This window comes from Haemaphysalis longicornis, unplaced genomic scaffold (genome assembly GCF_048455015.1).
Source record: "Haemaphysalis longicornis isolate Haplotype H1 unplaced genomic scaffold, Haemaphysalis longicornis Haplotype H1 scaffold_1, whole genome shotgun sequence".
Classification (NCBI taxonomy): domain Eukaryota; kingdom Metazoa; phylum Arthropoda; class Arachnida; order Ixodida; family Ixodidae; genus Haemaphysalis; species Haemaphysalis longicornis.
Genome location: NW_027526203.1, coordinates 357,748,883 through 357,776,594, shown reverse-complemented (window position 1 = coordinate 357,776,594; position 27,712 = coordinate 357,748,883). Strand labels below are relative to the sequence as shown.

The following is a 27,712-nucleotide window of genomic DNA, read 5'->3' as shown; positions in this document are numbered from 1 at the left end:
AAAGGATGGCTCTTTATCTAAACTACACGGCCAGTATTTTCAGCCAACTGATGCATGCCATTCTTCTTTTCCAGATACGAGCGATAGTGAAGACCAAGGACAGTAGTTCCCTTGTTTACAATTCTTCCGAAAAAGAAGAACGAAAATGACCTTCACATGCGACCTCAAGCAGCCGTGCCTTTTGCATCACAGCGCTGCCTTTTATTATTTTTATGTCAGCGAAAGGCATCCGTTCTATCATCCAGCATAAACTTTGATGTGAAAGAGAAAAAATGAAGGCCCCCAATCCATCCCGCTGCATTCTGCGCTTCACGCTGGCCTTCCCCGGCTAGGGGCCGTACATTTACACCATCTCAGGCAACTAATTTTTATAGTTAATAGGCTGGTTCAACAGCTGCTGTTGTATCTCACATTTCTTTTATATAACTGTTACAATGCATTCAGATAATTTAAAAATAAACTTATCGAACACATTTTCTTCTAGGTGACTGGTGAGGTGTGGTTGGGGTGTAGTACGCGTACTGGGATAAAATGAAATGCAAGCGAGCACCGTGCGTGGCTTGGAGAAATGTGGCAAGCTGTAAACCTTTGAGATTAGGGTTTTTCATTTCAGTTGTTTTTTTTGTTGTTGTTGCTTTTGTGAACTCGGTACACTTTTTCTGATGCTTATTCATAAGCAAATTATTTGTTTTTGCAATTTTCGGCGACTGTTTTTCACAAGCAGATTTGCAATTTTCTTCCTCCACATGAAGAATAAGATTAAGCTTTTTTTTCAGCACAAAGTACTGTGATTCCTGCCTCGTTTTTTTTTAGTATTTTACAGCTACAGCAGTTAAAACTAATCCAGAGATACTGATGTTTGTGAAATACTATCATGAGCGGCTTGCAACAGACACTAGAAAATGTGACCGTTTAGTATTTGCGTTGATAGGCTAATATTGGAGCAGCAAAACCAGTACAATAGCAAACGTTTTCATCTTAAACTTGGTGCTTACAAATGCTAAAAACTATATAAAATGAACACGCACACGAGGCACAGGCAAGGCAGACATTAAGGAGGCTACCCAGCCTGGGAAACCTGAACTGTTATCTGACATACCAGACTGCAGCCTCTCGTTTTGTCACAAGTGGTGCAAATGCACTTTTTTCTTTGGTGATGACGACTTGTTGCAAAAATAACTGAACAAGGGCACCATTTGATGACAGCCAACTACTGGATCCAAATTAGCTTGATAGTTGTGCCTTGCTATGCTATACTCTAAAAAATTGCCTGCTTTGGGTAAAAACAGCATCTCTCAAAATTGACACGTTTAATGTTTTAGCTGAAAACGTGTCGCCCTACTTATGATCCAGGTGCCCTGATGATTTGCCAGCTCAAAAGGCACATTGACCCGTGCATCGTTTTATCCCACTACTACACGGTGAAACTTAAATGTGGCCCGGGATTGCCGGCAGCACCATGTATAACGACAGGATTGATGCTCAACAGGTACACATCTCTTGCTGGCACAATGATATGATGACTTACGCTCAACAAATGCCCATCTCTTTTACTAATGAGCTGTGCTGATGCATCTTGATTTAGTTCAGGCATTCTGCCTGCAAATGTGATGCAAGATGGTAGAGGTGCCTCAACAATTCACATATAAAATTAAAAGAAAAAAATGTGTACATACTTTATTGCCAACAGTGGGTTCTTACAGCTGCCTACGTGTAGATAGGTTTGTCCTTAAAACAGGTAAGCAGTGTTCAACTGTGCCACTACTATACTAGAAAACACACTCTCCTGCATTCCTCATTTGTGTAAATAATGTGAGAAAGGTGCGACACTTCTGCTCATCTCTGACGATGTTCCCTGACGTCAGCAGCAGTGTAGATAGACCTTGCCCCTCCCCTTTTTTCTTCTATGCCAAAAGCAGCAATACTATGTGCAGTCATACCTTGAAGAAATATTTTTATTCTTATTTTGTGTTGTCCCGTGTAACAGTATCATTTTTCTCAGTGAAACAACCTAACCTCACAATGGACTCCATCTGTTAAACCTGCGCATGGTGTGCAAACATTTTTGGCTCATTGTTATGCTTCGAGTGGAATCAGCGAATGCTTGGGTGTTCCCTTTTAATGCGTGAACACAAATTATTGTTAACTGCCGTGCCTCTAAATGTATGAATGCGCATAAATGTTGTACAGCAAACAATTCTCCACCTTGATTTTTGTGTTTCTTTCATGTAAGTATTGTACCGTCCGCGCAGTGCGAGTGCGATGAGCTACAATAAAATGTTTTTCACAACTTGTCAGTGTGCTGTGAATATCGCGCGAGTCCTGCACGTATTACGTTAAGTCAAGTGTAGAAACACTAAGACCATCATTTTAATCGTGGACCAAAATTGGTAACAAAGAATTCTGAGCGCACTACCACCAAGTGTCGCACTGCTCTACAAAACAAATCAAATCTACATACCTAAAATGCGCGCTCATTCAAGCTCAAACCCCGCGTTGGGTAGCTGCAAGTTTGACAGAGCAGTGTTTCTAATCCAGCCGGTGCATAAAAACAAATGTCTCCCTAATAACTAACACGAAGCGTGTTTACAGAGGCGTTTAGTCACTACGCGCTCCAAAAATGCACTGAATGCGTATTTTCAGCCAGAACGTTACTTCTCAACTTGAAAGAGGCAAGACCGGGTAGTACCATGGTAGTACTGGCTCACCACGTAGTAGTACCGTGGTACCGTGCCCAAGAACCCCCTCTCTCAAACTCGTTATAAAAACCGATTATCATGTAAGTAATTATTTGATTCAGCCCTATGAGAACATGAGGTCAAGTAAACAACATTTTTTTATAAGATTACAATCAGAATACAATATGTTTTAAATTTCGAATGAGGCGCCTTCTCTCACACAAAAATTGCGAAGTAGGGATAAAAAAATAGTCCTTCATTTTCAAAGCCGGAAGCAAAATAAATAATCCCCAACGCTTAAAATTAAGACATATTTCCATACAAATTTACTATTTTTCTTATTTTAAACTTATCTAAGGCGAAAATATTTGTTAGCAAACTTGAAATTCGGCGGATGAGTACACACGTTATGCCCCACCGGAACGTGAAAAAAAAAAAGGGCGGTACAAAAGCCGCCCGCGCTTTGAAAAGTTAACGGGGCAGGACGGGTTATGCCAGGGCGGAATGGAGTCGCTAGAAGTAACGTCCACTCACTCCTCAGAGTTTGATGGCTCCAGCGTAGTCGAAGACGAGGGCGACTCAATAAATGCGTATTTCGATAGAGTTCGAGTGGACCGCAAGAAACTCGAAGAGATGCTTCAAGGTGAGCATTATTACATAACTGTCAAATTTCCGCCGTTGCACCCTCTTCACGTCGACCAGCCGTATGCAGTGCAGCGTTCATATTCAATGCGTTGAACACGTTGAACATATTGGGGCATTTGCCATCAGCTGCTGCAACAGCGCTTCGGACTTTCGTGTACGAGAAACCACCACCTGTTGCGCGAAGGGCTGGTTGTGCGCCACTTGCGGCAGGGTATTTAGCGCGAAGTTTAAGTGTCGTAAAGCTGTACACGAGCTCTTTTCAAACAAAACTGCGGCTGTTATTACAGGAAAAATAAGCTGATATTGTGCAGGGTCGACCACCAACTGCATGTATTCAAATTCGTTATCGCAATTGGCATTCGCTGGTGGGACTTGGAAAAAGTTTGCATGCAGTAGCCTAACAAAAAACTGGTTGGTGCTAAAAACGTGACAGCAGAAATAACCAGTAAATCTATGCGGCGTCAATACCTTGTTTAAATTGGAACGTAAAAAAAAAAAGAAAAACAGGTGACTAGTCGCTGTTGCACCCACCGCAGCCCAAGAGGGGAGGGGAGGGGGGCTAACCCCCTTTCGAAATTAAGCTTAAATGGTGGGTTTATCATTTCAGCTTAATTTCGTAATTATCTTTACTTTGCTGGAAAGTGTGTTCGAAAAAGTTGTGTTTTCGTATTTATTCAGTGATTTGTTTGACAATCGCAGAGAAGCGCGCAATTCCTGGGACGTAGGATGGAAAAGGCGCGAACTGCTCTTCTATCCATCCTGCGTTCCATTTGCGCTTCCGTTGTGTGTGCGGGTGCATTACTCTTGGCCTCTTTTTTTTTTTTTTTTTCGTGGGCATCTTTAAACGTTTCTAGCAAGTTTGCGATAGCGGGACGTCTTCGAAATAGTCAAGAGGGCAAATTAAGAGGCAGTCAGATTAGCTAGCCCTTTTCGCGAATGGCGACGAACTTGCCCGCCTTGTCCGGCAATTTCGCTATAATTTTTTTAGTTGCGGTTAAGTTCACATGCTTCGCACAGCGGGTTTTCTTTTTTCCTAATACGTGAGAATGCATTCTTTGCCGAGTGCCCCGCCGAAGAGGCGTGACAGTTTTTTTTTTTTTATCTGCAAAATAAATGCATAATTGGTGATCACACGTCATCCTTAACGTAATTATTGTTACCTTTATAATCGACAAGGAAGAACTTAAATAAACGAAACAAACGCGTGACACGATGAGCGCCTAATCACGGTGGGAAGAGTCTCTTTGAGGGAGTAGTTCGCATGCGCAGAGCGGTCCCGCCGCCAGTGCAGTCGTCGTCTGCTAGGCTGTTGCCGCAGGCACAACCTTTTCCGTCTGCCGGCTGTTTTCATTGCCGTGAGCCGTACATGAAATCGCCGTCACCGTCCGAAGACAGCCGGCTGATTACTAGCGGAAAGGGTTGTTTGCGGCAACTGCCTAGCAGACGACGTTTCTGCGTTCTGGGACCGTTCTGCGCATGCGAACTACTCCGTCAAATAGACGCTCCAGCGATTGAAAAGTCGCCGGCTGTACTTGCCTCGTTTTTGGCAAAAAATAAAAAGAAGCAAAACTATTGGAGTTAGTGAGCAAGTCTGTGTCACAAGGCACACGTAAGTATTCTTTGGCTTCTCCACACCACGTTCGCGGATGTATGATTTCCTGCACGATTCCGAGGAAAATCACTTTACATCATAGGGAAGTGGCTTGCGCAGTCGACATGCAGTTGTGTAGAATTGCTTGGGTTCGGGTAAGTTGGTTCGACTTAAAACTTCAGCTTGAACGAAAAAACAGGACGTATAGGAAGAAAACGCGGACACAGCATTGCGTCCGCACTTTCTTCCGACGTCCGGTGTTTGTTCGTTCAACCTCAAGTTTCAAACTTAATCACAGCGCGGAAGACGGGACAGACAGTAGAATAACCACAGGACAGGCGCTGATTTGCCTTTGGGTTTTCAATAAATTGAGATGGAAAAAAAAAACAGCGCCTCTCCTGTGGTTATTCTACTGTCCCGTCTTCCGCGCTGTTAATTTAACTATGAATACGTACCAATTAACTCGACCAACTTGCAACTGTCCTCAAGTTTCAAGTCTATGCATTTGTAGTTGAGAACATTTATGGTTGAAACCACTGATGTTTATTATTTTTTATGGTAACTCAACGATGCATCGAATTACTGTAGTGACGCTTACCTTGTAACATTTGCGCACTATTTCATTTAGCGTCTGAAATATTTAGTTGTGTTCCGTGTGAACCCACATTTGTGTTCCAAACTTATGTCATGCATTTTGGTAGATCAATTTTAATGCGTTATATAGCTTTTTGCCGGTTTGTGAATGGTTTGCGCCTGGTTGGCAATGAAGGTGAAGAAATAGGCGCAAACGCAATGTACCAGCTGGTGAAGCACGCGCTACAGAGCCCGAATTGGCCCGCGCGCTCCTCTTGTACAGGGTGTTGCGACGATAACTGGAACACTTCAAAAATTTTTCCTGAGCGAACCGCCGCTCTGCTCGCGCTCAAACTTGCCACGAAGGTCGCAATTTGTGGTCTATTTTGTTTGATACCGGGAGTAACGATAGTACTTACCTGTGTATTCTGAAAATAAAAACCATTTTGGCCTATGGGAAAATGTCGGCTGATTTGGACGTGCGAGCCAGCGCAAGTTGCTGTTGGAACGACGGAACCACCTGCAGAGTGAAACGCATGTTTGGGATTCACGTACGGAGCCAAATGGTGCAGCAGACGATCAGAAAATGCACCTAGAAATGAGCTAACAGACGATCAGAAAACCCGGTTTTCGGGCTCGCACGTCCAAATCGCCGCCATTTTCCCATAGGCGAAAATCGTTCTTATTATTTTTTTTTTTTTCAGGATAAACAGGTGAGTACCGTCGTTCTTCCCGGTGTCGAACAAAATAGACCACAAAATGCGACCTTCGTGTGAAGTTTGAGCGCGAACAGAGCGGTGGTTCGCTCAGGAAAAAATTTATTGGACCTTTTTCCAGTACCGGTCCCTCTAGCGGCCGCCACGGCGAACTAAAAATGGCAGTAAGGCACACCCCCAAGAAAGTTTGGCTTTCGGAGAACTCGTGCACAAAATATCCTGTTCCTGCAGCCCCTCCCGCACTGACCCATCACCCGCGCCTTTCAAATGAATGTCACGGTAGCAGGCGAACGTTCTCGTGACTAATCTGCCATGTTCCCCCTTTTTTTTTTTCATTTTACTAACCCCCTCACTGCAGCCATGTGCTGGCAGCGTGGTCAGTCTCAAGCGTCTTCGCCCCTTTTCTTAGAAAGCCATTATTGTATGCACGTACGAACCCACCACGAGGAGTCCAAAGAGAAAAAAAAAAAAAAGAAAATGTGCAGATTATAGCCGCTCCCTAAGCAGAAACCGAGGGGCGCGCTTTTGTTTATTTTGCTCGAGGCGACTGCCAAGAATGGCGGACCGGCAGCCCGCGCATGCGCAGATCGCTACTGGAAAAAGGTGGAAACACTACTGGAAACACACACGTGTTTGTGCCACGGGTGTTTTTGTACTAGATGACTGCGCTTGGCACGTGGATTTTTTTTTGCCGCCATTCGATGTGGTCAGCGTCATGTTTTTCGCCTCGACATATAAATTTTCGCCTTCGAATTAAACTTGTTCTCACCGATGGGCCGAACCAAGTTCGTCGGATGCATTTGTTCGCTATGCAGATGTAAAGAAGAAAAAAAAAACTACTAGTGTGATGCTCAGACATGCTTGAATTAGATCGCAAAAAATCCAAAGCAAATTTCTAATGGCCCATTATTGTTGAACCACCTTGCAGTCTGAAAAACGCCCTCAAGCAGTAAGCAGCAGGTCAACTACGTCCCGCGACAAACACATTGAAACGGCCTGGCAATTATTCCTGCGCGCACACGGCCGCAGATGGAAAAGAGAACTAAAAGCGCACAAAGACAATTAACGCTTCGTCGTCTTTTCTTCCTTCTGAGGTGTACGCGTTCTGAGGTGTACAGCACGAGAGCCATGTGGCTCTCGTGCTGTCTTTACTCAAATGCAGAATACGGCAGAACGCCACCGACATTCCCTGCAATTTGTTTCCGGTGTGCATCAGCTTGCAGTTTTCTCCCTTGTCGCACTTCACCCATCAGCAGGAGCTATTCTACGTACCTATTCTCGAACATCGCCTCTTGCATTTGTTACTGATTAATTGTGGTGTTTAACGCGCTGTAGTGGAGAGCTCCGGATTAATTTTGACTACCTGGGGACCTTTAACGTGCGCCGAAATCTCGTACGCACGGGCGTTTTCGCCTCCATCAGAAAAGCGGTCGCCGCAGCCGGGAATCGAACCCGCGTCCTTGGGCTCGAATCAGCAGCACAACGCCTTAGCCATTGAGCCACAACCGCGGCGGGTTTTATTCGTTGCTGTGGGTGATCGACAATCGAAAGTTCCGGCCCCTGCGCCCTTGCCCAAATTGGCGTCTGCTCGGCAGAAGTGACGATAAAAGGCGACACGCGCGTTTGCTGCGCAGTCTGCTTCGACGAGCACGTAAGTTGACCGCGCTTGTCCCTGTTCGATTTGCGTCTGCGTTTACGGTGGATGACACATTTTGCATCTAGTGACGCACGCTGGTTCCCACGCGGAATTGTCAAAAAATTGCTGTGCCGAACCATTCGTTGGTTCAAGGCGGAAGCTGTTTTGGTTTTACCGGCTAGCAATTATTCAAATGCAAAATACGATTCGACTGACCGGGGCGCAGTCCAAAAAGGAGTGCACGAAACTGCTGCGGGATGCGAGAGCGGCTTTGTCGGTGACGTCTCGTCTACTGAAGCTGGAAACGTATTGTGCGCACACTCGACCCTCCTCCAGAGTCCTCCTCCTCTACTCACTTCACTTGTCGTCTGCTCCGGTTGCGCCTGTCAACCATTGGATACCGGTCGTGTCGCGCCGTCACGTGGGCCTCGGTGGGCGGCCTTTTGCCGCCGTGGTCACCTCCGCCACGCTTTTCGAGCTAGTACGATAGAAAGGATGCAGTGGGGGTGTTATTGAGCTTGGCAGTGCTTCTGGACGCCACCGTCCCCCCTCCACGCACTTCCACTGCTGGTGGGGCGCGACCTCTCGTCCCCGCACTTGAATAGGGTTGCCACATTTCCCCGAGAAAAAAACCGGCGCATCGGAAGGGGGGGGGGGGGGTATATAGAATATTTAATTTGTGTTGAAAAAAAGACTCCATGTTTTTGTCATGCAGCGCCATTTATTGTGGCGTTTTCTTACTTAAGAGAAATCAACATAACCTGTACTGAAAGTGATTAAGAGCTTGGTTATTGCTCTGAATGTGTTTCACTGAAAGGTAGCCGCAATTTCTGACCGCGGCGGCAGCATTTCTTTCTTTTGTTCCTCCCTTAGGTCCCCTCCATCTCAGGCGGCGCGCTCGCCCGCGGAATTTCTCTGCTCGCGTGTCTTTGCACAGCTTGTCGACACATATTTATCGTTTTAGTTGTTGAATTGACGCCTATGAAACGCCAAAACGCGTATTATCACGGCACAAGGGCCAAAAATCCGGCCAATGACGGCCGGTTTTAAGTATGGACCGGCAACCGGCCCACTGTTTAAAAAACCGGTCGGGCCGGTCCAAAACCGGGCAGGTGGCAACCCTACACTTGAAGCGCCCATGCCACATTTTTTCCCGTGCCTCGGCTGCTTACCCCATTCTCCGTTCGCGGATATTTCCCGACTTGGATACCTCTCTCTCCCCCCTCCCCCCCTCTCCTCTCCTCTGGGAGCGCGCGTGGGGATGCGTACACGTGGGAGAGAGGTAAACAGCTTCATCGTAATCCGTATTTTTATTTTATTGTTTTTTTACAGGAAACTGGGGACTAGAAGCGCACGTGAGATCTCGGAAAGAAAAAAAATTCTAAACGCGCCTAAAGACATGCACACTTTTAATGTGTTTGTCAGCATTGCCCCCTTGGCCAAGTTCTTGCTGCTGGGCGGGAGAACTCTAAATATTGCCCAATGTACTTGGTCCGCCCCCTTTGCTGGAGCATGTTCCAGACAGTGGAGAAAAACCAAATGAAACTAAACTTTACGAGTAATTTTTAATCAAGCAAACTAGCCCGGGAGAAGACTTTTCTTGAATGACAATACGCGGTTGCCCTTTTGACATCCTGAGAGGCACATTTTATCACCGGAAAAAAATGTTCAGATTGTGCTTTGCAGCAGTAGTGAGGGCTTCTTTGTAATATACTTTTTGTGGATGTTGCATTTGAGTTACCACTGCTGCACCAGTTTGCTCAATTACATTTGCACAGCGCATCCGATTTTCACACACAAATGGTTTACTTACCCTGTGTTTCAAAGCTGCAGCAATAGATTTATCGCCATTCGCCAAAAACTTCATCCATTCAAGTTGGAATAGGCATTTAGTTTGTCTAAAAACAAAACCTAAGGGTTCTATGCACAGGCATGAAATTTTGTTGGGTTGTTTTTGTTTGTTTTTTCTTGTTATAAAATGCTTGGCATGGACCCTGCAACTTGTTCATGTACACAAAAATTTTGCTGGCTGTTAGCTCTGTTTGGCAGGCAGAAAAGTTAACTCCCAATTCTTTTTCAACATTGCAGAAACCGGACCAGGAGTGCCTACTTCGGCATACCAGTTCTTCAAACAGGTGCAGTGGCTTGGTTATCTTGGCTCGTTTTCATAGTGGTAGTTTGGGGCCAGCGTAAGCCTATGACATGTAAATGACAGGGAGCGTGACACCTAAAAAGGGCGTGCTGCTCCGCCTTGGCAGCATCACCATTGGCCGAGCTGGCATCCTGCGGTGGGACAGCTCCGCCGCAGCCGTCTGCTAGACCATTGTTTGGCCGGGCGAACAGTGTAATCCAACCGGCTGGGTTTCGCCATATACTTTCCCGGATTTTTTTATTGGCTCCAATTTAAGAAAAGGGCATCAAACTTTACGACAGCAAGCATTTTTTCGGCATGTCGAAAGGCGACTGCGCTCATTGCACTAATGTCAAGGGTCGCTGCATACGCCAAGCAAGCGTAAACAAGGAGGCTTACACAGTCGGTTATTGTGTGTAACCATTATTATTTCACTTTAGCACTGTCTCCTTGTAATTGGCAAACGTTAATGCGACTGATCGATGCAAGTAGCCCATCCATCTTGGTATAGTGAATACGAACGGTTCCTACCTGCATCTTTGTATGTGGGAACCAGTGCGCTCTCTTCCTAAAGAAAGAGCGTGCTTTTGTTCTTTTAAAGCTGGCTTAACGAATTGAACGTTGAGCTCTGCGATATGCTGAACAAAAAAGATGTTTACCCGACCACCGTGTTCTTTGGGAATTTCATTTTACCGTACACCGCCGGGTTTAGGTTTCTCGCTGCTTGCAGGTGTAAGCGTTGAACTTTTGCTGTCAATACGAAAATGCTGGAACTTCCTATTTTAACAGCTCTCGTCCTTACCTTTTGCGCTGCTTATTTTTTCGTCATGCTTCACCACCTTAGTCAATCTTCCACGTTAGGATTGAGCAAGGTTGTTGGCTTGCAGTACACAGTGCCGGCCAGCCAACCACCCAGAGGGGGGAAAATTAGTTCAAGGTGTGCAGATATTCGAAACTCCGAATGCTTCGCAAATAGGGTTTGCTATTCGATTCGTAGCGCAATAGCTATGAAGCACATACATGCCAACTGAAGGTTCACTACACGGCATACCCTTTTGGGCTGGCTTTTTTGCACCATTGCGAAACTCTGCAGAAACGCCTAACATGTGTGAGCATTACGTACAAGTGTATTCTAACCCGGGGCATAGCCAGGGGTGGTGTTTTGAGTCGGAGCACCCTGTGAAATTTTCAGAGTGCTGTATCTCTGCCTCCCTCTCCTTTCGGCCTTTTTTTTTCTTCAGTGCTCTTTACATACCACATCGACATATTAAAATATAAACAAAAATAAGAGCAGTGTTGGTTCGTTGTTTGTGTGCAGTAGGGCTGTGCTTACTCTTCATTCAGCGCACTGAACAAGAACAAAAATCGCGCTCGCCAAGCACGAAACAGCTGACAAGTACACGGGCTCTCATTTTTCCTTTACCCAAATCATTGGCACCGGTGACTTGGTTGGTGCGTGCTGTCGCTGTTGTTAGTAAACGATAGTTAGTACAGCTAATCAATAAATACGGTGGCTTGCAGCGAGTGGTAAAAAAAAATGCGACAACTTGAAGAAAAAAAAGCCCTGCAGTAGACACAAAAGGAGGTAACATTGACACTCGCAGTCGTCGACCAGATGCACGCTTATTCTATCAGCTGGGAATGGCTTACAAGATTCCCAGACATTAAAATATTTAACTGATAATAGTGAAAGCAGACTGAACTTCCATAACAGGAGTCTGTCTCCAGCGATCGTAGGCCTTTTGCGGTAGGCCGGCAGAAAAATATTCCTCCTTACTTCGACGGCTGCCATTCAGTTTCATCGGCACTATGTAAAAAAAAATTGCAATCGTCTTCCGCACACGGATATAGTCGGATGAGAATGTCAACAACCACTTGCTTTACGCGGTGCACATGGCGTATCCATTGGCCCTGAAGGCATGGCAGTGTTGAAAACTGAAAACAACTTCTTTCCCGGCGGGCAGTTAGCATAAGAATGTACAGTTTACGACCCAAGAGTTCGTATGCGACATCATGAAGTCACTGTCTCTCCGCGACAACTTCAGGGCTGTCTGCTCGGCTACCCACCATGTAGTGTGGGAAGTGCCCATGAGGGCGGTGCCAGTGTTCTGTTGCGCACTCCCTATAGTGTGGCTGCTGCGGTGTTTACGCAAGTTCAATGACTGGATGACTTCAACCTATGCAGCCAATTCGTCTGTGTGTGTGCATACAGGTGGGAGTATGTATGAGGAGTACGATGGTAAAAGCAAGGAGGGATCTAGTGGTAAGAGGCTTAAAACAATACATTACCAGACTGTAGGAGAACCAAATGCTAACATGACAAGCACATAGTAAGGTACTGCAAATGGGAATATTTGGTAAAAGCAGGTAGTACTTTGCGAGTTTGCTACTAGTTTACTACGTCTTGTGAATTGCAGTTCACTTGACTACCTAGTAAATGTAGCAAATCGTGTCTGTCTGGTGTTCATTTTTGAAATGGGGCATTGGTCAACTGGGTCTCCATAATTCTTATGCCTGTATTCTGGAACTTTATATCAAGGTCTCAAGATTACTTTGGTGTTTAAGCATACATGGAGTTTGGCAGAGATGTCAGAGTAGCAGCTAGATGGTTCTTTGAAGCATTTTTTGGGACCTGGCTTGTCCAGGCAAGTTTTCAGCCAGGGGTGGCTATAGGGTGACCTCTTGATTTTGGGAGGCGGTGAAAGCTTTGCAAGTACATTGCCAGGAGATGAGATGGCATGCACTGCAGTCTTACTAGTGCTAGTTCAAAGGGTCGAGGGGAAGGTGGGCATGCAGGCTATAACCCCCTTGCCCATTTTGGATCCACCAGCACTGGGCCCATCAGCAGGTTCCTCAGCTTTGTCATTGGGGTTCCTGTCGCACCTCCTGTAGCAGATCAAGGGGATAAATGTTGAAAACTGCATTGCTCTCGGTAATCTGCACCCCTTGCCAGCTTTGGAGCATTCCAGTTTCTGCTGCTGCATAGTAGTTGGTAGGTGCAAGGTTCCTTACCACGAATAATAGTAAAAGATCCTTCATACTTATTTAGCCTCTGGTTATGTATTCAGGCCTAAGGGTCTACAAGTGACAAATCTGCAGTCACCAGGAGCAGTTTGCAATACGCAATGCACCTATTATATTCATTTTCAGTTCCTCCTTGGGACACTCTAGCCTTGGCCAGTTGAATGGGGTAAACGCTGGCTTGGCCAACCTATCAGCTGTCGGGTGTGTATACACTTAGAATTGATCCTGGCCTGAACATGTTTGTTCATTTGAGGCCACCTATAACACCTGCTTTGTATAAAAAATATTCCTGGTTGGGCTTCATGTGCAGTCTACCACTGTTCCTTGCAAAGCTTTGGTACAATCTCATACAGGGTGTTGCGACGATAATTGGAACACTTTAAAATTTTTTCCTGAGCGAACTGCCGCTCTGTTCGTGCTCAAAATTCACACGGTCTCATTTTGTGGTCTATTTTGTTTGACACTGGGAACGACGGCGGTACTTACCCGTTTATCCTAAAAATAAATAAACGATTTTCACCTATGGGAAAATGGCGTTCAATTCCCGGCCGCGGCGGCCGCTTTTCTGATGGAGGCGAAAAGCAAAAACGCCCGCGTGTACGAGATTTCGGCGCGCGATAAAGATCCCCAGGTGGTCAAAATTAATCCGGAGCCCTCCACTACGGCGCGCCTCATCGCCTGCGTTGCGTCGGCGCGTTAAACCCCACAATCAATCAAATCAATGGGAAAATGGCGGCTGATTTGGACGTGCGAGCCCGAAAACCGGGTTTTCTGATCGTCTGCTAGCTCATTCCTAAGTGCTGCATTTTCTGATCGTCTGCTGCACCATTTGGCTCTTTCTTACTGTGAATCCCGTTTAGCTCTGCATACCCCAGGTGGTTCCGTCGTCCCAACATCAACTTGCGCTAGCTCGTATGTCCAAATATATATATATATATATATATATATATATATATATATATATATATATATATATATATATATATATATATATATATATATATTTTACTGTGTTACTTTGTATTAATTTTGTATATATTCGTTACTTTCTATTGCCAGTTTTGAGTTTTGTGGTAGCTCTCCCTGTTCAGGTTTCAGACTAAACCATTGTTTTTCCTACTTTACGCAATTGGCCAATCATAGCAGGCATGCCACCCTTGTGTGGTGTATTTCATGGGTAGTTTTGTCACTCCAATATTCTTCTCAAGAACTTCACTTTTAATGCAGAGTTCTAACTGCATACTAGCCCATGCTTCTAATCGAGCCATGTGAGAAGGTAAAGCATGATCTTGAAAAAGTGAGCGAAAATTCAAATGTTACATTTTTCATTAATCACTGTGAACAGCAGCACTGTTGTGAAATTCTTTGTCAATGCAGTACAAGGCAACAAGGTGTTGCGTTGCATGCCTCAGTGTACCTTCGGAGAAGGCAGAATTCATGGCGCAATATTATTTTTATTTTTTATTTATTTATTTATTTATTATTTTTTTTTTTTTTTTTTTTTTTTTTTTTTTTTTTTTTTTTTTTCAGGTTATGGACGATACTAACACCATAATTTCCTGGCCAGTGAAGCTCAAGGCTGGTGCAAAGTCAAAAAAAGGTGGGCTTCCCTTGGATAACTTTTTCCTTTTGGACCATAAAGACACATTGTTTAGTTTTAAAGAAGTAGCCTTCTATAGCTTGCACAACTGCAATCTATTTTGGCCCTAAACAACGTTGTTTACCAAAAAGAGGTAGTTAGTATTTATGGACTTTCAAGTTTCCCGCAGCGTTACGTCAGCAGTTGCTTCCTTTGGGGAGGCTGCGGTGGTTCAGTGGCTAAGGCGTTGTGCTGCTGAGCACGAGGACGGGGGTTCGATTCCCGGCCACGGCGGCCGCTTTTCTGATGGAGGCAAAAAGCAAAAACCTCCACGTGTTCGAGATTTTGGTGCACGTTAACTCTTTCGTTACCGTGGGAAAATTGACCAATTTTCTAGGGGTCCAAGAAAATTTTTTTCTGCTAAAAAAATTGGTTGGGTACTAATTACAGGAACACAAAATGCAGAAAATTTAACGGCCTTTCCAATAACACTAGTTTTTTAAATGTTTTCATATATCATAGTTGCGGGAAAAAAATATCAATCAAAATTTTTGTCAAATATAAATTTTGTAGGAAAACATTTAAAAAACATGCACTAAAAAAAATGTCGTGCGCGAAACAGTTTTTCAGATATAAAACAAAATGTTAAGCCGCGCGGTGCTTGTGTCGTGCGGTGAAGCCCAACCTCCAATTCAAACTGTGCAATTTCGGGTGGTTTCATGGAAATCTGGCGGTTTCACATTATCAGAGGCACCAATTTGCGCCCACATAACGTAAAAACATCTTGTCAATGACTGACTTTGCATTTACAGCCAGCACAATATTTGGGTCAAGCACGCGATGATGAAAAACATGCATGAAGTTGAAAACGGAACTCCGTGGTTGATGCTTGTTGACGTTCACGGTCAGTTATCTCTCAAAACATGAAGTTGAGCTTTATTATCATCTTCTGACTCACAATTGTAGCCTTGCTTGCAGGAATGAGATGTGATGCGCTAGAATCAAGCCCTGCAAGAGTAGCTGTTGCGCGATAAAAAAAGATCAGCACAACACGCTTCCTCCATTGCAGCGCGACCTAACATTTTTGAAATGAAACAGTACAAAATCTTATTGGAGACTACGTCCGAATAGACAGTTCAACTAAGCAGCAACACTAGACCCCAGAGATACCCTCGTATGGAAACGAAACTGGAAGGCGAACAGCTGGCAATGGGGCTCTTCGATTTACACTCTGACTCACCGAGGGTAGTCCGAGGATTCCCCGAAGCCATAGGGATACATGGGAAAATCGAATGCCGGACTGCTTCTCGGGGAGTCCGCAGTGAGTCCGACACTGCAAATCGAAGAGCCCCAGTGTGTAAGGCCGGTTTGAAGCGCTGTCCTCGTTGGAACAGATATCTGGCGACTGGGTGTGATTTGTCTTGCATCTGAAGTTCTTATTGCAGAAATCTGGTTAGGGTTCAGTGAAATCAGGGGCGGTATTCCCGTGTTTTGTCCCTTTTGTGTCCCTTTCAAAGTGTCCCTTTTGAGCGAGCCCTGATTGGCTAAAAGCGAACACCCGGATGTGACGCCATGCAAGCACGGCGGAGCTATGAGCCGTGCACATGGCTACTCGGAGCAGACGATTTGGAGCAGACGATTTTTCGTCGCAGTTCGCTCGCGGAACAATAAACACATAAAAGATACTCTGATACGGTTTCACTTCTTTAAAATGCGTTTGCAAGAACAGTTACGCTATTTGAATCAAAGGCCCACTGCTTAACCGGAAGTACGCCACGATGAAAGGGACGCAAAAGGGACGTTTTCAAAAGGGACAGTTACGAGAATACCGCCCCAGGAGCAGCATTGTTTGTTCGAAGATCTGTCGCGGACGTTCAAGGTGCCATGGTAGGTAGCCTTGAAGTTGGGTAACTGCGTAGTAGAGCTAAATTTGAGTTTTGTGATGCAGAAACGAAACCGAAACTGTTCGGGAATGGTCCTGGGGTAAGTAGAACTACCACACAACTTAGAACAACGTGCGCAAAGACAATAAAACTGCCTAAAATCATAAAGTAGCTTTGCAAGCAGGCACTGCTTGACATTTTCAGCTGATTTCTGGGATTATTACTGTCAGAGTGCAAACCTGACGATTGAAAATCGTTTGCTGTTTCATCATTCATGCCCTGATAACAAAAAGCAAATGCTGATGCAGAATAACTACGAGTGTCACAATATTCTTCGTTGGTAGCAGTGACGCGCGATGACCACGCCCCTTTTCCACACTCAGGTGATTCAAACGCATGTCAAAAATTATGTTTTTGCTGCAAAAATGAAAACTAAACTGATTTTGAAAGGCCATTTTTTGATCTAACTCCAAACAGCTTTACTTGTTCGAACAACGCCTGGAACGCTATGAAAAGGTGCTCCGAAAGCATCGTTCAAATTGAACGATTTTGAATAGGCGCGGTAACGAAAGAGTTAAAGATCTCCAGAGGGTCAAAATTAATCCGGAGCCCTCCACTACGGCGTGCCTCATCGCCTGCATTGCGTCGGCGCGTTAAACCCTGCAATCAATCAATCAATCAATCCTTTGGGGAGGTACCAGAAACGATAATTGGCATTTTGATCATGCTACTTAAAACCCTGTGCATGGTACAATTAAATAGAACCAGAAGCGTCACTGCAATGGCGCAGTGGTCTCCATTGATGGAGACCACTGCGGCAGCCAATCGCACCCAAGCCAAGCGGCAGCCAATCGCACAAACTAGAGGGAATGCGAGACAGTGGCTGGTGAGCCTTTCATGTCTTTATTGTCTAGCTTTTAATTGTTTGGAGTTTTCGGTTAACATGAGCACAATTTTTACATAGCAATCTTTCAAACCAACTGAATTTGTACTATTTTATCTTCATGTTCTCATCATGGACTTGAGGGATTTAGGCGCAAGTGATCTCTTCTCTGCCAGTTGCCCATTGTTGCAGTAAAGGCATGTGCAATCCTTAATTGCTACTGCAGTCCTGTTGAAATGGAACAGGCCCATGCAGCTTAGTCTTTCAAGGATCTGTACTTGTCTACATGTTTCTTGTTTCATGAGAAAATTGGGTCTCAAAAAAACTTTTTTGTTGTTGTTGTTAGGGGAGGTCGGGAGTTACAAGCCACACCAGGGCTATGAGGCGTTCTGTATGGAGGGCAGTGGATATAGAACAGCAGGGGATATCTAACATGCGCTGAAATCTCAACACATGAGCTTTTTTGTTTTTGCCTTCTGCAGGAAGTATGCTGAGGCAGTCATCTAACCTGTGTCCTTTGCGCTCAACTAGTGGCACCGTCTTGTGGCGGGTAAATTGATCCTATCGTGCAGTTCACAAGGCATTTTCTCCTATCCTTAATTTGTGCAACCCACCGCGGTGCCTTAGGGGCTATGGCGTTGTGCTGCTGAGCCCAAGAATGCGGGTTCGATTTCGAGCTGCGGCAGCCGCTTTTCTGATGGAGGCGAAAAGCAAAAACGCCCCTGTGTTTGAGATTGCTTGGCATGTTAAGGATCCCCAGATGGTCAGAATTAATCCGGAGCCCTTCACTATGGCAAGCCTCATCGCCTGTGTAGCGTCGGCGTGTTAAACCCAACAATGAATCAATCTTTGTGCAAAGAAACAAACTGGCCAACTTGTAATATTATTAGTCAATAAGTGCAATTTGTTTCGTTAAAAAAAAAGCCTCTGCAGTCAATTCTTTGAACCAGTGTAAAGCCCTTTTTTTAAGAGGATGGTGCTGAGGGTTGAAGAGAGCAGTTGTGAGAAGACACAGTTGATGCGTACTGATGCGCACCGAAACGCCGCGCTTGGAAAACTGATTCTAACAGTAGGTCAAGCTTTTGCCAGGCTGTTGGCCACTATATAAGCACACATTTGGTAGCCACGTGTTGGTTAGTTCACAGGATGTTGGTTAGTTCACAGGAATCTTTCCAATGGCTAAGCATTGCTTACTTGGCAGCAGCCTGAATTGTGGTTTGGGGTAAAGAGATCTGCAGCTCTTTTTGTGTGTGTGTGTGTGTGTGTGTGTGTGTGTCTGTGTGTGTGTCTGTGTGTGTGTCTGTGTGTGTGTCTGTGTGTGCGTGCGTGCGCGTGTGCGTGCGCGTGTGCGTGTGTGTGTGTTAAGCATTCTCTCATAAGCAATGCACTACATGAATTTCTCATATCAATAGTTGGCCCACACTACTTGCTCTGTGGCATATATTAGCATGGCAGTAAAACTGTGTTGCCACCCGTTTGGTGTTCTATGCTGCAGTTCTCATGTTGCCATTGCACGTACCTCCTTCTAACATTTTATGCAGATCCACATGTCAAAGTCATGGGAACACCTGATGCAGTTGACAAAGCTCGTGAGCGCATTCTTGAAGTGCTGGATTCAAAGGTACCCCACGTAGTTCATATGCTCATGGTGGCCATGCAAGTTGGCTACAGCGGACTTTCATTAAGTTAATGCTAAGGCACAAGCTCTAAGGGGGGTTCATTTTAAGGTGTTCGATTTTTGCTTGTCAAAGCGAAACCACAAACTTTAAGGAGACCTTGACAAAGTTCACCCAAAGGAAGTTTTGCAGAAATAAAACTACGGCTTCGTATATATAACCGTTGTCGAGCTCTTTTCGCCTATACCTTGTAAACATGTCTTGCTGTGTGCTGCTACAAAATCTTGGGACGAATCGTGCTGCACCTCTGCTCAGATAAGTCTCTGCCTATTCACTGCTAGTTTTAGTCTATTTCCGTTGGACAGAAGCTTGGATTACATGCAAATGACAGGACTGGGAAGCGGTTATTGCCCGTGTCTTCATTGTGCACTGGTTTCCTTGAACGTGATAAAGCAATATGCTATTTCAAATGATTATTGAAAAGCACAGCTAAGCCCAGACTCGCAAAGTTGACAAGAACAGCATAATATTGATTGAAATCTGATTTCACAGGATGAAAAATGTAGTAAACCGTATGGCTCTGAGTTATGTAATCTGTGCAGTTTTTAGTATTGCAGCTGTGTTTGAGTATTATTACGTTCTTGTGAAAGTAATATGAATACAGGTTCTATGCCACATACATACCTTTGATGGAGGAGCGTTAACGGCAACGTCGCTCAGAGGCTAACATACAATCAGTGGTGATTGTATGTTAGTTAGCCTTGGAGCCAACAGCAACCATGCATAGTTGATATACCAGTTGCGAGAACTTCTGATATCGAGCATCCAGCTTAATAAGTTGCTGCCAAGGCAATTTGCTATGGGCTTCAAAGATATGACGGAGCACTGGAAATTTATGAACAGAGTGCACCGAAGTGTGGAATGCCTGCTACAAGGCAATTTTTTTGTTCTACAAGTGGTGCTATAAGCAGCCCTGTTACAAGCCACTGGCTTCCATGAGAAATATTCCTTGTATGAACAAGATTTGTTGGTTGCTTAATATGTACCTCTAGAACTTTTTGGAATGGGCAATGCATCATACTATAGAAGTCCCGTGGCCTTTCAGCGAGGGGGGAAAAAAAAGAAAAAAAGTTACGTTTAGTAGGTTTCCGAAGCTGTTTATTAAAAACAAGCTCCTCTAAAGCATGTTCAGTGCTGTGCTCTGGTTTTCTCCATCTGCTAAGTGTCTCCTTTTCCATGACACAGAAAAACAGGGTGACTCTGAAAATGGATGTCTCCTTCGCTGACCACTCCTACATCATTGGCAAGGGGGGCCACAATATCCAGCAAGTGATGGACAACACCGGTTGTCACATACATTTCCCGGACTCCAACCGCAACAGCAACATGGACAAGAGCAACCAGGTATCATTAGCTCTGGTTTTTTTGACACCACAGGTTTGTCAAGCATTCGAATCGGTTGTGATGGCCAGGGAGCTAACAGGAACTACCTCCACATTTGGAGCAAATGTTGCCTTCGCCTTTGTGCACAAGGAGCTTTGAGGCATTATGCAATCTAAGCATTCAGCATTAGAGGCTAAATCTGTCAAGTGTGTGGCCTAATAAAGATAGCTCAAAACGTGAAGATTGTTTTACAGGGGCTACTACTTTCCCAGCCAACTCCAAAACCTTGGCATCCACCAAATCTGTTATATGCTAATGGGTGTACCATACTAAATATGATTGATCAGCATTGAGGAAAGACCAACATGTGGCTTGTACATAAAAGCAGCTATTCCTGCACGCCTTCCTAGCTGTGCTCCCCAACTCAATGTACTACACTTAAATAGTAAACTGCAGCATGGGCTTCAAGTCAGAAAAGTTGAAATTGACACAGTTAAATGCTTTGAATAGGAATTTGAAGTACAGCAGCACCTTGGGGCCACTCATTGACATTGTGGGGTAAAGAAAAACGAATGAGTGACCCTGTAGCCAAAACTGCCTTTTTCTCATTTAGTAAAAAGTTGTCATGGCAGTATGATGGCAGTTTTGCAATGTTTAAGGTCATGCACAGCGACAAGGGTATTTTAGTAAAATGGTTGCTTTTTGTCACCTGAAAGACTGTAAAAACATGTCCTGGACACCATAGGTGTGAGGACGTGTGTTAGCAGGCAGGCATGTGACCCGCAGAGGAGTATGAAGAGATGAGGCCATGGCTCTAAGATTTCAGAAGACAATGGTAGATATGTTCAGATGCGGGAAAACACTTGTACAAGGAAACTAGCGAAACAAACTGCAGCCAAACTGACAACGTGTGCGCAACGCGAAAAGCCACAAGTCCAAATACGAGTTGAAAGGGAAAAAGAGACGGCGTGCTCGCGTCCCAGTCCGCTCGGTGCTGTGACAGGGTGTCTTCGATGCACCGTTGAGAAAAGGCCTCAACCTCGTTAGTCGAGCGTGTCGGCACCCCGAAAACGTGTTGTGGCACACCAAGACCTTTCCCGTGGAGACGGCCGAGATGCAGTGGCCACAGCTACCAACACTCTACCCGTGCGCTCGTGCCTGGCCGGCCTAGGCCTCGTCCCCGAACCTTGGCTCGGAACACGCCTTGGGAACAGGCCCACAGGAAACAGGCACCCGGGTGGCAGCGGCAGGTCCTCCGGGACAGCTCCTAGACGGTTCTCGGTCCTCGACCCAGGCACACCTCTGGCCCGATCACAAACCACCTCCCAAGTGCAATTGTTTCGCCCATTCCTCTGGCGCTGTCTGGCCGCTAGCTCCGCCAGCCCATCCTCCTCTCGTGCTTCACGCCCCACGTGCTCCCATTGGTGTCTCCTTTCTCATCTTCGACCTCCGGTTCGTCAGTGTCGTCTATTGGTTTCTGTGGTGCCTCAACACCAGTTATCACAATAGGCTTCCACTTCATTATGTAATATTGCGGAAATATAGCCAGGGATTAGTTCGACAAGTTTACTGCAGTGTTTTTATAAAGGTGCATCATGGCAGGAAATTGTAGCAGCATCGGAAATCTTGTGTCGTTCGTTTAGCTCTTCATGATAATTAATGGCAAAGTTTGTGTGCTAATTTGAGCCTGGTAGTGCTTTATCAGTTGTGGCAAGGGAATGAAATACAGCTGTTTATATCCAAAAAAAGCATCCTAAACCCCCCCCCCCCCCCCTTATTTCCAGGTTTCGATTGCCGGCCAACCATGTGCCGTGGAAAGTGCACGGAGTCAAATTCGAGTGAGTGCCCGCTTTCCGGTGCTTTCTTTTTTTTTTACTTTGGGATGTCCTCTTTGTTTACAATAAGGAAAACTATATTCCTGGCATGCGTGAATGCGATATACCTCTGTCTGTAGGGCTGTGAATATCTTCTGAATCAAATAGCACTCTATTCAATACTTTGAAAGTTTACAAAATGGGCAGGTTCAGTGAACTCTGATACATAAAATTGTTCCTTGTAAAATGAAACGCTCCACTGAAATGCATGCAAAATATATTCATTCAAACATGTCTCAATTCGAGCCAATGTTTGTTGATTGAAAAGAATTGTGAGAGACAGCACACCAGCTATGTTCAGAGACGCATGCCCCGGGCCCAACGTATAGGCCTGAACAGCAAGGAAAGAACATTTATTGCAAACAAAACATTGGTGGTGCTAGTATCTTACTACATATATCAGCAACGAGTTAGAACCAGTTGGTCATCAGATGTGTCTTGCTGCACAATCGACCGCGGCAAACATGCACCAGTGTTCTCTGCTAGCGACGGGTTTTCCTGTACTGCTGCGGTGACGGGTGGCTAAACGCCAAGACATGGAGGAAGGTTCCGAGGAAGGTGCTTTTTAGGGGTGTGCAAATATTTGAAACCTTCAATTAGCGAAGCAAATAATACAAAATTCAACTCGGCTTCAAATCTAATAGCACTATGAGAAAGTTTCGAATAAATTTTTAAAGGGACCCTGCAACACTTACCATCGAGTGCTAGAAATGTATTTTGGGGTAAAGTCTATTGTCCCAGCAATATCCTCCCGCAAGAATTACGAAAATCCGTTCACTCGCCAAAACTATGCGCGATGAGAAATCGCACATAATCGTTCCTTCTCAACTCGACCGAGGCCAACGCGACGAAAGCTGCACGCTCTCTCCCGGGGAGAGGGGCGGCTCGCGGCGTTCTCTTCGGCGGCCTTCAATATATCATAGGCCGGGGAGTTTTTTCCTTTTCTCGGCAACATGGAGGACAGTCCGATGCCACAAAAAAACAGGCATAGGTACCTGCTCGCAAGCGCGCGCTCGGGCGGGTTGGGCGTTTTTGAAGCAGTAAACGTTTGCTGTTGAGTGTTCCTGTTGAAAGGGAAGTATTGATCTCGTCACTCAAACTATGCACGCACTCAAAACACAAAAGAAACAGCAAAACTGTGCCTACAGGTTCAGGCATAGAAGAGGCTCGTACACAGCGCTGACGACAGCGGAAATGGGAGAAATTAGCCGCGAAGTTGACCAGTGACAGCCGATCGGACAGCCATGGCCTCAGTGGCGTCGCTTAGGCCATGCCAGGGGTGCATAATGAGAACTGAAGAGAGCGCAGTTGGTTTTTCCGCGTCTTTGACAGCGATTTGCGCGCTCACTGCTTCACGTGCACGTGTAATATTTGGCTCAGGTATTCCTGGCAGTGTAATCTAAACATCGCGCAGGTTTACTTGCACTGCTCAAAGTGTTGCAGGGTCCCTTTAAAGTATTTTGAAGTTTAAAAATGTGCACATTCTCTGCTTGCAGTGACGGGCTTTCCCACACTGCTTCGGTGACATGCAGCCAAACAGCAAAAGGAAGGTGCTTTTGGGGAGTGCCTCTTATCTCCTTGGCGCTGGGCCAACTGCACCTTTGTGCTTCTCCCGTGGGGAAAAAATTGTGCCCTGTAATGTAAAAAAAAAAAAAAAAAAAAAAAAGTCAACTTCAATAAACTATCGGAAACTATCGGACTATCAGTACCTAGCTGGGATGTCTTATCTTGTGTTGACTAGGGCAGCTTAAAGGGACACTAGAGGCAGAATACAAGTTGCTCTAAATCGATAAGTTAAATCACATAGAACATGAATATACCACTCTTACGTGTAGCTTTTCTAAATTAAAGGAGCCATGAAGAGAAAACAAAAGTTTGTTTTATTCGAAAGATTAGGTGTTTCATAGTACCCCAAGCGCTTTCCCGGAAGCAAATGATGCTTTATTCACTGAGAAATAAGGCAATTTAAGCCAAAATTTTAAATCTCCCGCTAAAATTGAACATTCCGTGACGTGTACAATGGCGTCATAGAGCCGGTCCATGAAACAGATACTTAGTATGTCGACTCCGTATAGCACCCACACGCGGGAGTCGATCGAGACGGCGGCCATTTTAAAAATACTAGTAAAACCTAGTGCACCCGCAGCCCTAGTCATGGAATCGCCTGATCCGGAGAACAAAACTCTCGCCGAGGAGCTCGGGCTTGCATTTAACAACCTCACACCACAAATACGCTCAATGCTTCTAAGTGCACGAGCGGCAAGAGTTGTGGGATACGCGGTGGACGGGAAAGCGACCATTCCGCGATAGCCACAACAGACGAACGCCCAGCCGTCGGCACCGCTGCCTCGTCAGCCCCGTCGCGACGGACGAATATAGACTGGTACGTATGTGCCGTATTTTGATTACGGTTAATAATAGTTCAATTTCAGTAGCAGTATCACTTATGCCAGTTGGCCGGTGTCGTGTATGGAAAGCCGTTCGCGCGAGCTCTCTGCTTCGACCAGAAAGATACGAGCGTCAATGCGGGGTGTTTACGGCATTTTCCCCCCAAGGTCAGAGCGCCTCAAACCCGAAAATTCGTCTGCGCGACGGCGAGATGTCGAGCTCGGCCAGGCGGTAGTTTCGTACGCATTGGCGCACACGCTTGCGTGTTCGTTCGGAACTTCAACCGTTTACTCCACCGTTCTTTGTCATAAAAAGAATGTGCAGTATGTTTCATGGGCATTTAGCTCGCTATGCAAACTGTAAGCCCTGCCTAACATGCGTTTGCTTTTGCCGGCCTCCGCCAATCGCAGAGCATTCCCAAGTGACATCATAGGTTCTGTTGCGGAAAATGAGCTGGTGGGTCGCATGGTCATTTCCTTTTTTCCTAATTATGTAGCTTATTTGAGCGAAGTTTGCGTTATAAGTGGTGTCGTTATGGTTCTAACGAGGCAATCTTTCGAATGAACCAAACTTGTGTTTTCTCTTCATGGCTCCTTTAAGGGAGAAAATAGTGAAAACGTGAAGACATACCCGGGTATCGCAGCGTGACATATTTCACAACTATCGTTGTGTACAAATGCGGAGCAAAATCAAGGAATGAACATTTTAGTAATCACAAACACAACCTGCACGTTTCCTTTACTTTTGTTTTTCGACTGCAACGAACAGCTGATCACTCGGCGGGCGCATTTTTGAAAGTATACAGTAAGTTCACAAGCGATAAAAGGTGTCGTTGGAAGAGTGTGGTATCTGATAAGGCCTCCGACTCCAGTTTGGGCTAGATTCTGCAGGCTCCCCGGTTGTATGACGATGTTTTGAAGAAGAGTTTATTCGCGGACGCGAATTACTCTACAAGCCCGTCTCTACGCTGCTCGCGGAAGATATATGTAGCAGACTATCGATTGCGAGCTCACCTTGCGACAAGGCAATCCAGCATCGAATTTTTTGTCGCGTGCTGATGCCTGTGTAGAATTTTGCATTATCCATCGCACTTATTTTGTAGAATGTTCGTTAAATTTATGCCACACTGGCTTGTCAAGGGTAGTGATCAATATTTGAGGTATGAAGCGTAACTGGCGTGGTCAGGCATGAGTGCTCCACTAGACTATGTGGCCACACAAAACATTTACATCGCAGTGAATAGCCGTAGCAAGAATCTGAAGAAACAATGCTAACGGAGATACTGTTAGTAAATTTCCAGGCAGTGGAATTGCAATCAGCTCCATGCATATGCCGGTTTCGCTACGCTGGCCTGTGATGCACACCTGGCATTTATACGGACCGAATGTACCACACTGAGGCCTTGTCAGAAACATTTGCACTCTTGTGAATACACCACATTTGCGAACAGAATGACTGCTCCACATAAATATGTATTTTCAATGCATACATTCGGTAAATCTCGGTTGTGAACGTGTGTCAAATGCAGCGGCAACAGTGGGGAGCGGGCCGGAGACTCCGGCTACTTTCAAAACTGGTCGCTAGATGGATTTCAGTGGCGCCCCTACAGGCAGCGCTCGAGGCGTATAGTTTCCTTCCTAGAACTGACATTAACATACAATAAACGGCTGTGTATGTTTTAACAAGAAATGTGTTAATTTAAGCTTGCCAAAGTATATACCCTCATTACATAATACCGGAACACTTGTGGTTGGAGTCTCCGCGAGATGAAAGTTAACCCCATATAAAATATGGTATCATAAAGCTATAAACTGCAGGATAACTTCTCTGTGTTTGTTTTATGCCGCGGAAAAAGTTTTCAAACCCTTTTAAATGAAAGCATCTTCGAGAAGTTGTTTTTTCTTGAAAATCTCTAAATATTTGCCTCGATTGAAAAATATTCACTTTGATACGCAACTATTCGAAAAGAATTATTTGCTTCGCATTCGCTTTGGAGCCGAAAATCGCTATTCACACACGTTTACAGGTCTGCTAAACATGCTGAAGCTTCTCAAATGAAAGCTTTTCCTTTTTCTGCTGTACAATGAAACTGGGTGTAGCCTGTGGCGAGAAATATGTTCTGCTACAATTTTGCGCATTTTCCGTCTAAATATTTGGCTACTGTTCGGGCCAGTCTTCACTGCTTGGCTGGAATCTCGGTACCTAACTGGAAGTTTGCCGAAAAATCTGTTTCTAGCAGTTCTTGCGTTTACACACAACTGAATCTTGTTCCATTCTATCGGAATGTCGAGGTCTCTCTCCTCAAAAGGAACAGTCATTACAACATCGGGAGTGTGTAGAGGTGGAGAAGTGTTTGAATACCTGTCGTCATACCGTTCTGTGCTTGGCCATGGTTCCCGAGACAGAGAGAGGCTTGAACCTCCTCTTCCCTCCCCCCACCCGTGCACAGGAGCTTCTGCCCATGGTGGTGTCGTTTGAGCTTCCCCTGGGGCTGGCTCTGCCGACCGCCCTGGACCCCAGTTCCATGGCCCTGCAGGGCATTCTCAAGAGCCACGGCATCACGGTGACCTTCCGTCCCGTCCACGCTGCTGTTGCCTTGGTCGTGGTCAAGGGCAGCCGCCGCTATGCTGACCGCTTGCGCCAGGGGCTCTCTGTGCTCGTGGAGTACCTGACGGGGGGTTCTCGGGTACGTGCCTCCTGCCTCCCTTTTGGGGGAGGGGGGTCTAGTTTCATTTCACCCCCGGCAGTAACACTGGGAAAAAAATATTGCAACTTTAAACAATTGTGAGAAATGATTGAAAAGGGCACTGTCGCTGAAACCATCATTTCGACAAGGGACTTGTCTGAAATTAAGCCCCCTTGTCTTCAGGCCTTACAAACTTGGCTCCAGCAGTGTGCCTGTTTTTTGACATTTGTTCTTTTGTTATTCCGAGCCTCCATCTTCTCCTGAATTGAATTGGTCTTAGATTCCTAACTGACAATGCAGTCCTTGAAAATCCACACACAGAGCCTTGAAAGTGCTTGAAAACCCTTGAATTTTTTTCCATAAAATCCAGCATAAACCCTGCATTTCTTTTGCGGCTCCAGCCATTAAAAAGGGACCAAATTTTGA

At 45.4% G+C, this 27,712-nt stretch overlaps 2 protein-coding genes across 5 annotated transcripts in view; both read left to right on the top strand.

The window, feature by feature from the left end:
- Uif (sushi, von Willebrand factor type A, EGF and pentraxin domain-containing protein uif) overlaps positions 1–2,290 on the top strand; it is a 134,140-nt gene extending 131,850 nt beyond the window's left edge. For all 3 annotated transcript variants that reach the window (XM_077686135.1, XM_077686136.1, XM_077686137.1), the window contains one exon: positions 75–2,290. In XM_077686135.1, coding sequence (XP_077542261.1) covers positions 75–106 — 32 coding nt within the window. In that variant the 3' untranslated portion in view covers positions 107–2,290. The remainder of the gene's footprint in view (positions 1–74) is intronic.
- Positions 2,291–3,104: 814 nt separating this feature from the next.
- The window catches only part of Bicc (protein bicaudal C), a 41,332-nt gene continuing 16,724 nt past the window's right edge, over positions 3,105–27,712 (top strand). The window contains exons 1-7 of one of the 2 annotated variants that reach the window (XM_077686133.1): positions 3,105–3,321; positions 9,928–9,974; positions 14,525–14,594; positions 18,881–18,960; positions 20,201–20,359; positions 22,123–22,176; positions 27,050–27,286. In XM_077686133.1, coding sequence (XP_077542259.1) covers positions 3,183–3,321; positions 9,928–9,974; positions 14,525–14,594; positions 18,881–18,960; positions 20,201–20,359; positions 22,123–22,176; positions 27,050–27,286 — 786 coding nt within the window. In that variant the 5' untranslated portion in view covers positions 3,105–3,182. Of the gene's footprint in view, positions 3,322–9,925; positions 9,975–14,524; positions 14,595–18,878; positions 18,961–20,200; positions 20,360–22,122; positions 22,177–27,049; positions 27,287–27,712 lie in introns of those variants that run through there. The other variant, XM_077686134.1, reaches the window with a different exon arrangement.